Below are 12,926 nucleotides of genomic sequence, written 5' to 3'. Positions count from 1 at the left end.
CGTTTCTGTCAGTTGACTCGAGAAGAGATGACACCGGTTATTTGACGTCAGCAGCTGATCGCTTGCTGTTATATCTCTGTCATGATGAACACGCATCTCATATGTGTTTAATTTAAACTACAGCTCCGATTAAATACCTCCGGGGAATTACGAGTTAAGACACATTTGGTTAAATTCACATGGTGTTATTTTTATTGCAGTAGCATAGCACCCTCTGTCGTAAGCCTAGCTATTTGTTGACGCTATGCTGAACGGTGTTGAAACTACCTCGTTGCGTACAGTGGGATGCTTCCCAACTTAGTTCAGACTGACTGTCGGTCTCCGTTTGACTTGTACGAGATGGAGGGTGATGAGGGGGATGACGGATCGGCCGGGACCCCCGATCTTCCTCTTGAGGTGAGCGAGGTTCCTCGTCCTGTCTTCAATACTTGGCCATTAAAACAACTGCGTTATAACAACACAGTGCACACCGTTGTACATCATAAACACTTCCAAGGACTTAAATGCTAGATCTTGGTTGAGCGTTGTACCTTGCCCTTCCAGGATAAGTCAGACTTTGGTTCTTCTGATATCCTTGGTCCGGACAACATTGACATGGAGCTCCGCATGATACATGGTTGTTAATAATTGCTTCAACAAGGCGACAAGAGAGATTTTAACATAGTTCCGCCACTCACGTTTCTAATCTTACAGTCGAACTGCTAGCCCCCAAATTTCATATTACACCAGACAACTAAACACTTTATAGATCTCTGATTTACCAATGAAGCAAAGGCTGGTTATGGCACACGCATGTCGGCACCAAACTCTTATTGCTGCTGCTGTTTAAGCTCCAAGTCCTGCTTTTGCTTTGATTAATTTCAAGGAAGCCATTTTCCACCTTAGCCAGGGACTACTGACAAAAAAAATGTCATCTGGGCTAATTCTGGCATTTTTATACCATGTGTATTTATTAATTTGCTCCGTCCCTTCTCTGAAATACACTTTACTAAATCACACAACAATCTCTTTGTATTTAACATTGTGCTCAATTTGTCCATATGTCCAGATGATCGTGCACATTTTCAGTTTCCTGCATTCTTGGGACAGAAGGGAAGCTTCAGCCGTCTGCCAGAGCTGGTACCAAGCTAGCCAAGACCCCCGGTTTCAGGTGTGTGTGTGATGTGTGTGTGTGTGTGTGTGTGTGTGTGTGTGTGCTGTGTGTGTGTGTGTGTGTGCGTGCGTGCGTGCGTGCGTGTGTGTGTGTGTGTGTGTGTGTGTGTGTGTGTGTGTGTGTGTGTGTGTGTGTGTGTGTGTGTGTACAGGGTCTGCCCTAGCCTTTTTTGTCCAAGGCAAGATTAGCAGAAGAGATCCCTCCTTTTGCCAACATGCCACAACATTACTTTGCAAATTCCCCTTACTTCTACACACACACACACACACACACACACACACACACACACACACACACACACACACACACACACACACACACACACACACACACACACACACACACACACTTGCCTTAATCAAACATGCTTAATCAAGTCAAAGATTGACCTAACGGATAATAATATCAGCTAGCTAGTTAAAAACCTGTAGCAAATGCAGGCAATATCATATTTACTTGAAGATACTATTAGGATAAGAGGCTTGTGTCTGGGAAATGTCCCACTTTCCCAGTGCTTGCATCTAAGCAACCAGTATATGAGAGGCAGGGACTAATGATCAAAATTAACAGACTGATAGATCGTCTTTGGTCTGAAGTCTGTGTGTGTGTTTCTGTGTGTCTGTGATTGATTGCGTGTGTGTTTTCTATGATTAATGTGTGTGTTTGTAGGAGTGTATTGTGTGTGTAGTTGTGTACAGGGTCTCCCCTAGCCTTTTTTGGTAGTGTGGTTCACACACACACACACACACACACACACACACACACACACACACACACACACACACACACACACACACACACACACACACACACACACACACACTTGCCTTAATCAAACATGCTTAATCAAGTCACACACTTGCCTGAATCAAACATGCCTAATCAAGTCAAAGATTGACCTAACCGATAATAATATCCGCTAGTTAGTTAGAATAGAATAGAATAGAAAGCCTTTTATTGTCATTGCACGAGTCAAGTACAAGGACATTTTTAAATAACAGCTAAGCCTATGTGATTTGAGAAAACATTGGAAATAAGGTTGCTTTCAAGTGTCACCCTCTGGGCCTTTGGTTTGCTGAAGTGGTATGACAATATGTTTGTTTCTAAAAATCAGTCAAGCAGTCCGTGAAGCAATCAGCGGCCTTTTGTTCTGCAGAAGAACGTGAGCTTCCAGTTCCCTGCGTCGGCGTCCGCCGTGGCTGTGATCCGGCATCTGGGTCGCGGGTCTCGCTGCAGTCTGGTCATCAGCCAGCTGGATGGATCCAGCCTGTCAAAGACGCTGCTCACAGAGGTACCGGCGTCCTGGCCTGGTGTTCACCACATTGAGAACCTCATACAGAGCTCAACAGGGCTTACTTTTAGTTTTTATTATTATGTGTGTGTGTGTGTGTGTGTGTGTGTGTGTGTGTGTGTGTGTGTGTGTCTGTGTGTGTGTGTGTGTGTGTGTGTGTGTGTGTGTGTGTGTTTGGGATTGTTTTTTTTCGGGTTAGAATAATATGAATGGTGTGTTTTTGTGTTTGGATTTAGGGTCAAGTCATGGTTTGGTTTTAGACCTAGGGCTTTGTAAAGTGGTGAGGATACAGGTTATTATATTACTATTGTTAAACTCCACTGTTGTAGCACACATCAAAAATGCACATCAGTTTGGGTTCATTCCCTCCTCCAACCCCCCCCAGGTGGGCCATTGGCTGGGCCCCACCCTGGAGGGCTTGTCCCTGCCTGGGGCCAGCCTGACGGAGTCCTCCTTGCTGGCCCTGCTGCCTCGCCTCTCCAGCCTGCGACGTCTGGACCTCAGCGGCCTGGACAGCCTCTTCATGTCCGGGGCCTTCCTGTCCAGGGAGGAGCAGCGGGATCAGGTCTGTGCGCTACGGAGCTCATGGATCTCCTTTTTTTCGTACAAATTGCAAACTTTACTAAAGTGCACGCACGTTTTGGGCAAGGCAAGGCGACTTTATTCATATAGCACTTTTCATACACATAGGCAGACTCAAAGTGCTTCACAAATAAACATTTTCATACAATAAAATTGATTAAAAAATAATTAATAGAAAAGAAAACATATGCAAAAATTTGTAAAATAGGTATAAAGTAGAGCTGTCAAGCGATTAAAATATTTAATCGTGATTAATCGCATTAATGTCATAGTTAACTCTAATTAATCGCGATTAATCGCAAATTATTTTTATATGCTAAATATCCCTTGATTTTTTTGTCCCATAATTCTTCTCATTTTAATTATCATCTTATCAACATGGTGAAGTGCATCGGCTTGCCTTGTGCAAATGATTTTTTATTGATAACAACATTGGCATATACACTGATCAAAACAGGACGATACAAAAAAAGAGCCTATAGTGCAATTAAACGACTGCTTTGAACAAATGTCATTTGAACATAGCTGTCAGGCTACTGATTCTTTGTTTTGAGCCCAAGGAAAAAAAATAAATATATATATATATATTTTTTTTTATAAAATAATTGCGTTAATCGCGCGATAAAAAATTTAACGCCGTTAAATTTGCTTTGAGTTAACGCCGTTAATAACGCGTTTAACTGACAGCTCTAGTATAAAGGCAAAGTTTAAAATGCATTTTAGAGGAAAAAAAAGGTAGTTTTAGTGAGTAGCACGCAGGCTTTAAGTGAGTCACATACCCTGCTGTCCTTTAGTGCCCGTTTAGCACGTAGCCGGAAATCCAGGAAGTGATAAGGTGCACGTATAGCCTACTGACCTTTTAAAGGCACGCTTTATAAAAAATAATACATCCAGGTCACCTCCAGGGCTCCATAGTTCTCCATGCGGGCTCTTAAAGGCTTGGTTATGGACGGTCCCACATTCACGCAACGCAATGAGCACGCAGTCCCTTCGCGTAGTCCTGAACCTTTATGGTTCTGCGTCGGATTTACGCGTCGCTGTGCATGTCCGTGGTAAAGAGAGAACAAATAGTTGTTCTTTGTCTGTTACATGTACTTACAATTGGTCTACGGCCAGAAGTTTTGATTATGACATTTATTCTAGCAACTTGAAAGTTGAATACGACTCAAACAATGTGCAACAAAAACAAGATGCTGCTGGCTGGTCGTCGTTGCTCATTCTGGTCATTAGGGTTAGTCTATGATGACCGGACACAAACGTCTCCACTTTTTACAGATTACTCGCGAGGAATGCTATTACTGTCTTTGATGAAGGCTATCAAAGACATGTTCTGTCTTCGATTTTTTAACATACAAAGCGAATTGCCGGAAAATGATGTAGTAAGCGAAGCGGACCAATCGCAGCCCTGGCGTGTGCGTCGCATCGATGCACGGTTACCATTTTTGAGAAGCACACGTCAGGCCCTTGTGGTGGACGCAAGGTGGGTCCGCTGCGTAGCCGTGGGACCGCGATCAGCCCCTTTAACGCCGCGGCTCATTGACGACATTGCTTTGCTCCCGGGTCCCAGGTGCGCTCTGCGCTGTGTGGCCTGGAGGAGCTGGACCTCTCTCACCTGCGCTACCTGTCGGACCTCACCTTCAACCGGCTGACCTACTGCACGCCCCGCCTGCGCCGCCTGGCGCTGGCCGGCTGCCACATCGCCTTCGAGTTCGACCCGTACCGGGGCTACCCCGCGGGGGGCGCCCGGGACTCGTCGGCGCTGCTCTCCCTGAGGAACCTGCGGCGGCTGCTGGCGGAGCAGAGCTCCACGCTGACGGCTCTGGACCTCAGCAGGACCTCCATCACACCCCAGTCGCTACGCACCGTGGCTCAGGTAGGGGGCACTGCTGGGGCCGGCGGGACCACTACCACTTTACTTAAAGCTATTAAAGGGCTTGTGTCGCGCCACCAGGTGTGGGTGTTATTTAGATGGTGCAAGCCGTTGGAAAATCATTCCTTCCCTGTAGTTTCCCTCCCGACCACAAGTGGGCGTGTCCACCTAGATGTGCGCTGGATAGATCAGTCTTCCAGCCTACCCAGTGGACTGGGTAGGCTGGAAACGTTGCTCGTCCATCCTTCATGTATCTGATTATGGTCCCACGTTCACTAGTGATGTCACTATGGCACAGGGAAGGAACGCTTTTCCAACGGCTCGTAACAGCTAATCACACCCACACCTGGTGGCGTGACATGGTTCCTTTCACATAAGACCCAAGAGATTCCTCTCGCAGTCTCTCTCACGGTTTATTGTTTGATTGTATTGCATATCATTCACATATGTCACGTAACCCTTAGCTCTTTCTGTTTTTCTCTCCCTCTCTCCCCCATCTCTCCTTTCTCTCTCTCTCTCTCTCTCTCCCCTCCCTCCCTCTCTCCCCCCCTCTCTCTCCCCTGCCTCCCTCCCTCTCACTCTCTCCCCCCCCCTCCCTCTCCCCCCTGCCTCTCCCCCCCCCTCTCTGTCCCCCCCCCTCTCTCTCTCTCTCTCTCTCTCTCTGTCTCTCTCTCTCCCCCCTCCCCCCCCTCTCTCCCTCTCCTCTCCCCCCTCTCTCTCTCCCTCCCTCCCCCCCTCTCTCCCCCTCCCCCCCTCCCTCCCCCTCTCTCTCCCCCCTCCCCCTCTCCCTCCCCCTCTCTCCTCCCCCCCTCTCTCCCTCCCCTCTCCCCCCCCTCTCTCCCCCCCCCTCCCTCCCCCTCCCCTCTCCCCTCTCTCCCCTCCCTCCCTCCCTCTCTCTCTCTCCCCCTCTCTCTCTCCCCCCTCTCTATCTCCCCTCCCTCTCCCCCCTCCCCCTCCCCTCCCCCTCCCTCTCTCCCCCCTCCCCCTCTCCCTCCCCCTCTCTCCCTCCCCCTCTCTCCCCCTCCCTCCCTCCCCCTCTCTCTCCCCCCCCCTCCCTCCCCCTCTCTCCCCCTGCCAGGTGGAGGGCCTCCGTCTGGAGGAGCTGAGCCTCCAGGGCTGTAAGGAGCTGACGGACTACTCTGTGGAGGTCCTCCTGCAGCACCAGCCCGGCCTGCTCAGGCTGGACCTGAGTGGCTGCACCGAGCTCACCAGCCGGGGCCTGCAGGCGGTGTCCCGGGCCCTGAAGGGCCTCCAGCACCTCTCCATGTGCCGCGACTGGAGGATCACCGATAAAGGTACGGGGCCGAACTCTCAAAACCAAAATATTTTCTTCAAGTATAATTATTTAAAACTTCAAGGCAAAGTATATTAACTAAAAAATATCATGGACATAATGCTGCGAGGTGACCTACCGTTCCGAGGGCTAAATCGATTTCTGTCCGTTAAGGCTTAGTTATGTTCCGATGTCGATTCAACGCAGGGGGGTTCACGGACCCGTTACGTCCTTGCGGCCGGACGTGTGCATCACTAAAAGTGTAACCTTGCGTCAAGCAACGCCGCAGCAAGGGGCTGTGATTGGTCCGCTCACTAAGACACGACGCAGAACCAAAACAGGTTCAAGACTGCGTCGAAGCGTCTGCGTGCTCATTGCTTTGCGTCGACGAGGAACCATAAGCGCGTACTACCACAGTGGCAGAAGATCCAAACGGACCATTTGGGTAGTTAATTATACAACATGTATGTATTCTGTATGATTTAACATAGAGGATTCTACATGCACACGACACCATCACCGGTGTGTGCGTGACGTGTGTGAAGGGATGTGTTTGATACATAGACGTCGTAGTGTCGTATTCAAGAGGAAGTTGGCAACATCCTGAAAGTCGAAGTGAAACCGCGGTGTGGTATGGTACGTGGCATGGTGCGTGGGGTATCAAACTTGCGGCCTGTGTGCTCCCCAGGTGTGGCCGAGCTGGCGTCCATGCCGTCACTGAAGAGCCTGGAGCTGTCCGAGTGTACCCACCTGACTGGGGCCCCGCTGGTCAAGGGCCTCTCGGGCCCCAGGGCGGCCCATCTGGAGAGTCTGGCCCTCAGGAGCTGCACCAGCATCAGAGTCAGTCACCCTTGGGGGGGGGGGGGGGGGGGGGAACCTACCTTATTTGTGTGTTGTTTTTGCTTTGTCAGCTTCGGCAAATATGCGAAACATGTGTTTATTTTCCAGGCTCTATTTAAATGACTTGGATCGAGAGGCAGTAGTACAGAGTGGGTCAATTCAGAGAGTTCATCGACCAGGCTTCCGCTCCACCTCTCTACTCCGTTCCCCTTTCTCCCTCTCCCTCCCTCCCTCTCTATATCCTCTTTTGCTCTCTTGGTCTCTCTATCACTTTCGCTTAATTTTGTCTCTCTCTCCGTGTCCCTTTCTTTCTCTGTCTCCTTCTATCATCTTTCCCGTCTCTCTCTCTCTCTCTCTCTCTCTCTCTCTCTCTCTCTCTCTCTCCGTCCGACCCTTTCAAGTTTCAAGATTCAAAGGGCTTTATTGGCATGGAAATACTTTTACAATGCCCAAAAATACAATAGAAAAAGCACAAAATCTCTAACACTCTCTCACTCTCTCTCTCACTCTCTGTCTGTCTGTCTGTCTGTCTGTCTGTCTGTCTGTCTGTCTGTCTGTCTGTCTGTCTGTCTGTCTGTCTGTCTGTCTGTCTGTCTGTCTGTCTGTCTGTCTGTCTGTCTGTCTCTCTCTCTCTCTCTCTCTCTCTCTCTCTCTCTCTCTCTCTCTCTCTCTCTCTCTCTCTCTCTCTCTCTCTCTCTCTCTCTCTCTCTCTCTCTCTCTCTCTCTCTCTCTCTCTCTCTCTCTCTCTCTCTCTCTCCCCCTCCCTCTCTCTTTCTCTCTCTCTCTCTCTCTCTCTCCCCCTCCCTCCCTCCATCCCTCTCGTCAGGATGTGGAGATGTCCTCCTTGGCCCAGCTGTGTGGCGGCAGCCTGCAGCAGCTGGACCTGACCTCGTGCGTCTACCTGACGGACCTCTCTGTGAACGCCATCGCCACCTACCTGCACCGGCTGGTGGTGCTGCGGCTGGGCTGGTGCAAGGAGATCACCGACTGGGGACTGCTGGGGCAGAAGACCCCCACCAGAGAGAGAGAGTCAGAGGGGGAGACGGTGAGAGAGAGTGGGGAGCCAGAGGGGGATGGATGGCGGAAGGGAGAGAAGGTTGGAGGGGAGGGAGGGAGAGGGAGAGAGGAAGGAGAGAGAGGAGGGCGGGTGTGAGGGAGGTTATGGGGGAGAGAAGGAGGGAGGGAGGGAGGGAGGGAGGAGAGAGAGGAAGGAGAGAGAGGAGAGCTGAGGTGAGGGAGGTTATGGGGGAGAGAAGGAGGGAGGGAGGGAGGGAGGGAGGAGAGAGAGGAAGGCTGGTGTGAGGGAGGTTATGGGGGAGAGAAGGAGGGAGGGAGGGAGGGAAGAGAGAGGAGGGCGGGTGTGAGGCAGGTTATGGGGGGAGAGGGTGAGAAGGAGGGAGGGAGGGATGCAGGGAGATGCAGCAGCAGAATAACGGGATTAACCGCAGGCCCCTTCACCACCACCAGGGTCCCTGCTTCACCAGGACCTTCGGCAACATGGGCTTCTTCCGGCCCCCCAAGAGTCCGTTCCCGGTGCGGCCCGTGGCGGGGGAGCCCCCCCCCCCCGTGGAGCAGAGCGGGGCCGGCCTGCTGGCCCTCAGCCAGCTCCAGGTTCTGGACCTGACCGCCTGCTGCCTGCTCACCGACACCAGCATCGCACAGGTGTGTGTGTGTGTGTGTGTGTGTGTGTGTTTGTCTACTGGCCTCTTTACACTGCCGAGCCGGTTCGGTCGCGGCTCGGCACGCCCGACAATTTCACTGCCTTGCCTGTGTAAAACCAAAGGGGGTAAAATTCCCCAACGTCATGGAGCCGGCTTTCTTGGTTGACTGGAGAAGGCGCGGCTGCGCACGGAGAGTTGACCTCTTTAGATTATTTTAGTAGAATAATCAATTTTGTTATTTTATGATTCAGGAGAATCGCATGCAAGAATGAGTATACATCTGAGTGAAGGCTAAAAACAAGATTAACTATTTCCAAGTGCATAAACGCCAACATATTCTTTATTTTGCTGACCACTTGCTTGTAAAATACGTCATTCTCGTAGTTCGCACCATCTTTCCCTGTCTTTCGTTTAATGCGACTGCATCGCCTTCGCTCACATGATCTGCAGCTCACGGATTTCACTTTCTCTCCAGTTAGAACTACTCATGTTGATATCCCTGCGTTGTCTCTGTTGTAGAGACAACACAGCAACTGATTGGTCCGATCAGCGAACAGAGGGAGTGGCTGAGAACAATGACGTTAAAGTCAGCTCTCGTCTTCATGCACAGTGTTTGGTTTGTTTACAGCCTGCGCGCAACGTGATTCCCGACCAAACATTAGCGATTGGTTATGGCAGATCCAGAGTGGCACTGGGCAGATCCAATAGTTTTTAACCAGATGAGAGTCTGGTAGGACCAGGCTAAATGTGTGTTCTAGCTCAAGCCGGCGATTCACCTCGGGAGCAAAAACGCGCAGACCATGCCGGGAAAAAGGGCATATTTGGCAGTGTAAAAACATCTTGTGGGTGTGTTTGTGTTCTTGTTTCTCTGTGTTTGTCTGTTTGTGTCTGTGCATGTGTGTGTTTTTGTCTGTTTGTTTCTATGTATGTGTGCGTGTGTTTGTTTGTGTGTGTGTGTGTGTGTGTTTTTGTTTTCTATGTGTGTTTCTGTGTGTGTGTTAGTTTGTGTGTGTGTGTGTGTGTCTTAAATCTGTCTCTTTGTATGGTTGCTCACTCAGCCGGGCTGCTGTTGCTTACACCTCATGATCACCCAGAATTGCCGATGCGATCGTAAAACCTTTCAGGCTTTGAATAGATTTGAATGTAAAGTGCGAACCAACAACTGTTGGTCTGTTGCGTACTTTCTGCTGTGAATCCCGGATTACTAAAGAAATGATCTCGGATCGCGCAGGGCTACTATGTTATCGCACGTATTCTACTAAAGTGAAACTAATCAGGCTGAGTGGATGAAGAGTCCAGAAGGGGATTTTATTAAATGTTTTTCTACATTTTTGCTACTTCTTTTTTATTGTTATATTATATATATATATATATATATATATATATATATATATATATATATATATATATATATATATATATATATATATATATATATATATATATATATATATATATATATATATATATATATATATTTACAGTTGACAGCTGGCCTTACACATTCCTTCCCATCTTACCTTATCTGGTCTCATGTTGTGTTAGGTGCTGTGTCATCCAGAACTCCAACGCTTGTCTCTGTCTCTACTGACCGAGATCAGCGACGCCAGCCTGGCCGCGGTCGCCAGGAACTGCCCCAGCCTGACCAGTCTTTCACTCAGCCACTGTAGACGAATCACAGATGCAGGGGTAGCCAAGGCCACGCCCTACTTGGGCAGACTGCAGCACCTCTCGCTCTCACACTGTGAGAACCTCACAGACAGGTAGACGCACACACGCACGCACGCACGCATGCACGCACGCACGCACGCACGCACGCACGCACACACACACACACACACACACACACACACACACACACACACACACACACGCCTCTAGTTCTCATACAGGTACGCACGCACGCACACACAACTCTACCACTCATACAGGTACACACAACTCTACTTTTAGACATTTCATCTCTTCTCCTCTCTCCCGCTTTATTCTCACATATTCTCCTATCTCCAACTTCTCTTCTCTCCTCATATATTCTGATCTCTCGTCATCTATTCTCCCCTGCCCCTTTTTTCTGATCTCTTCTCATTTGTCCTCTCTTCTTATCTATCCCCATCTGTCCTCTCTCCTCATCTCTCCTTATCTCTCCTCACCTCCCTTCATCTCTTCTCATCTGTCCTCTCTTCTGATCTCTCCTCATCTCTCCTCATCCTCTCTCCTCATCTGTCCTCTCTTCTGGTCTCTCCTCATCCCTCATCCTCTCTTCTCATCTGTCCTCTCTTCTGGTCTCTCCTCCTCTCTCCTCACCTCTCATCCCCTCTTCTCATCTGTCCTCTCTTCTGGTCTCTCCTCATCCCTCATCCTCTCTTCTCATCTGTCCTCTCTCCTCATCTCTCCTCACCTCTCTTCATCTCTCCTCATCTCTCCTCATCTCTCCTCACCTCTCTTCATCTCTCCTCATCTCTCCTCACCTCTCTTCATCTCTCCTCACCTCTCTTCATCTCTACTCATCTCTCCTCACCTCTCTTCATCTCTTCTCATCGGTCCTCTCTTCTGGTCTCTCCTCATCTCTCCTCATCTCTCCTCATCTCCCTTCATCCCTCCTCTCCTCCGATCTCTCCTATCTTCTGATCTCCTCTGATCTCTCCTCCCTTGCGTCCTCCAGATCCCTGCTGTGCCTGGTGCAGCACTGCAGGAGGTTGAGGACTCTGGACGTCTCGGTGTGCAAAGGAATCTCCATCAGCGCCGTGGACCGCCTCCACTCACAACTCACCTTCTTGGAAAATGTCAACTGCCGTTTTGTGGGCGGGGTTGACCTCACTCTTACCCTTTGATTGGCCAGCTCCCGTTGTATTTATTTTTTCTTCTAGCTATTCAGGGTCACAACAAAACTCTCTTCCGCTCCAGAATTGAATTTGTCTGAGTTTCTAGGTAAAAAAAATAATGGCGAAATGTAATCATCTTTTTGTGGAATTTACAACTAAAGTAAGACATATTTTTTAACTTTTTCTTATTATTGAAGAAAAATTAAATTCAAACTATTTTTTTAAATTGAAAGTGGTTAGAATGCTCAAGCTAGCAAAATCATACAATATGGTAGGTTTCCGCGAACCACCAAAACCTGGAAAGTCAGAAAAATTTGTAAAGCCTGTAGCTGTGCTTTTGAGCTCATGTATGGCTTATGTCTTATTTATTGTTAATTAACGGTTAATATAATAAACACATTGCACACTGACGGTTGAGTCAACCATGCAAGGCGACAGCCAGCTCGTCAGGAGCAGTTATGATTAAGTGTCTTGCTCAGGGACACATCAACACACAGCTAGGAGGCGCTGGGGATCGAACTAGCAACCTTTCGGTTACAAGAGAACTGCTCTGACTCCTGAGCAAAGCCGACTCTATTTTAATATAAAATTATATCGGAAGAATAAATATTTCAAGCGATCTGCAGCAAACCAGAGCATAAACCACCAGACCAGTATCAACTAGTACGTATAAATAATAATAATAATAATAATTGATCAGTTTTTATAACTCTTTTATAAATACTCAAAGATGCTTTACAAATAAGAAAGGAATACATACAGACAGTACAGACAATCAAACAAAAGGGAAAAAATAAAGAACACCACAACAATAGGCAACACATTAAGAGAGTGGGAGAGAGTGGAAGATGGCGGAGGATGATTTGTCAAATGTTGTAGGGGTAACACAACACCCTTGTGTTTTTTTTCATGACGACCAATAAAAAACAACAGTGATACCCTTTATGTTTTTTTTTCATGACGACCAATAAAAAACGACAGTGTCACCCCTCATGTTTCATTTGATAAAAACGACAGTGTTACCCCTTATGTTTTTTTTCCCATGATGACTGATGAAAAACAACAGTGTTACCCCTTATATTTTATTTGACAGGGACAATCTTTTTTTTTTTTTCAAATATGTTTTTTTTCATGAAGACCAATAAATACGACAGTGTTACCCCTTATGTTTTTATTCATGACGACCAATAAAAAAACAACAATGTTACCCATTATGTTTTCTTTCATGAAGACCAATAAAATTCAACAGTGTTACCCCTTATGTTTTTTTCATGACGACCAAAGAAAAACGACAGTATCACCCCTCATATTTCATTTGATAAAAACGACAGTGTTACCCCCTATGTTTTAATTGATAAACATCAACAGTGTTACCCCTTATGTTTTTTTTCATGACGACCAATAAAAAACGACAGTGTTACCCCTTATGTTTTT

At 47.9% G+C, this 12,926-nt stretch overlaps 1 protein-coding gene across 1 annotated transcript; it reads left to right on the top strand.

Annotated features, from left to right (window-relative positions):
- Positions 1-11,673, top strand: fbxl9 (F-box and leucine rich repeat protein). The gene is made up of 11 exons (XM_030366893.1): positions 1-396; positions 1,049-1,150; positions 2,310-2,444; positions 2,830-3,009; positions 4,594-4,899; positions 5,975-6,191; positions 6,858-7,009; positions 7,836-8,054; positions 8,477-8,671; positions 10,216-10,433; positions 11,333-11,673. The coding sequence occupies exons 1-11, from the start codon at positions 286-288 to the stop codon at positions 11,499-11,501; spliced, it is 2,004 nt and encodes a 667-aa protein (XP_030222753.1). The 5' UTR covers positions 1-285; the 3' UTR covers positions 11,502-11,673.
- The last annotated feature ends 1,253 nt before the right edge of the window (positions 11,674-12,926 follow it).

The sequence above is a fragment of the Gadus morhua genome, chromosome 9 (genome assembly GCF_902167405.1).
Source record: "Gadus morhua chromosome 9, gadMor3.0, whole genome shotgun sequence".
Classification (NCBI taxonomy): domain Eukaryota; kingdom Metazoa; phylum Chordata; class Actinopteri; order Gadiformes; family Gadidae; genus Gadus; species Gadus morhua.
This window is presented reverse-complemented; position numbering and strand designations above follow the sequence as displayed.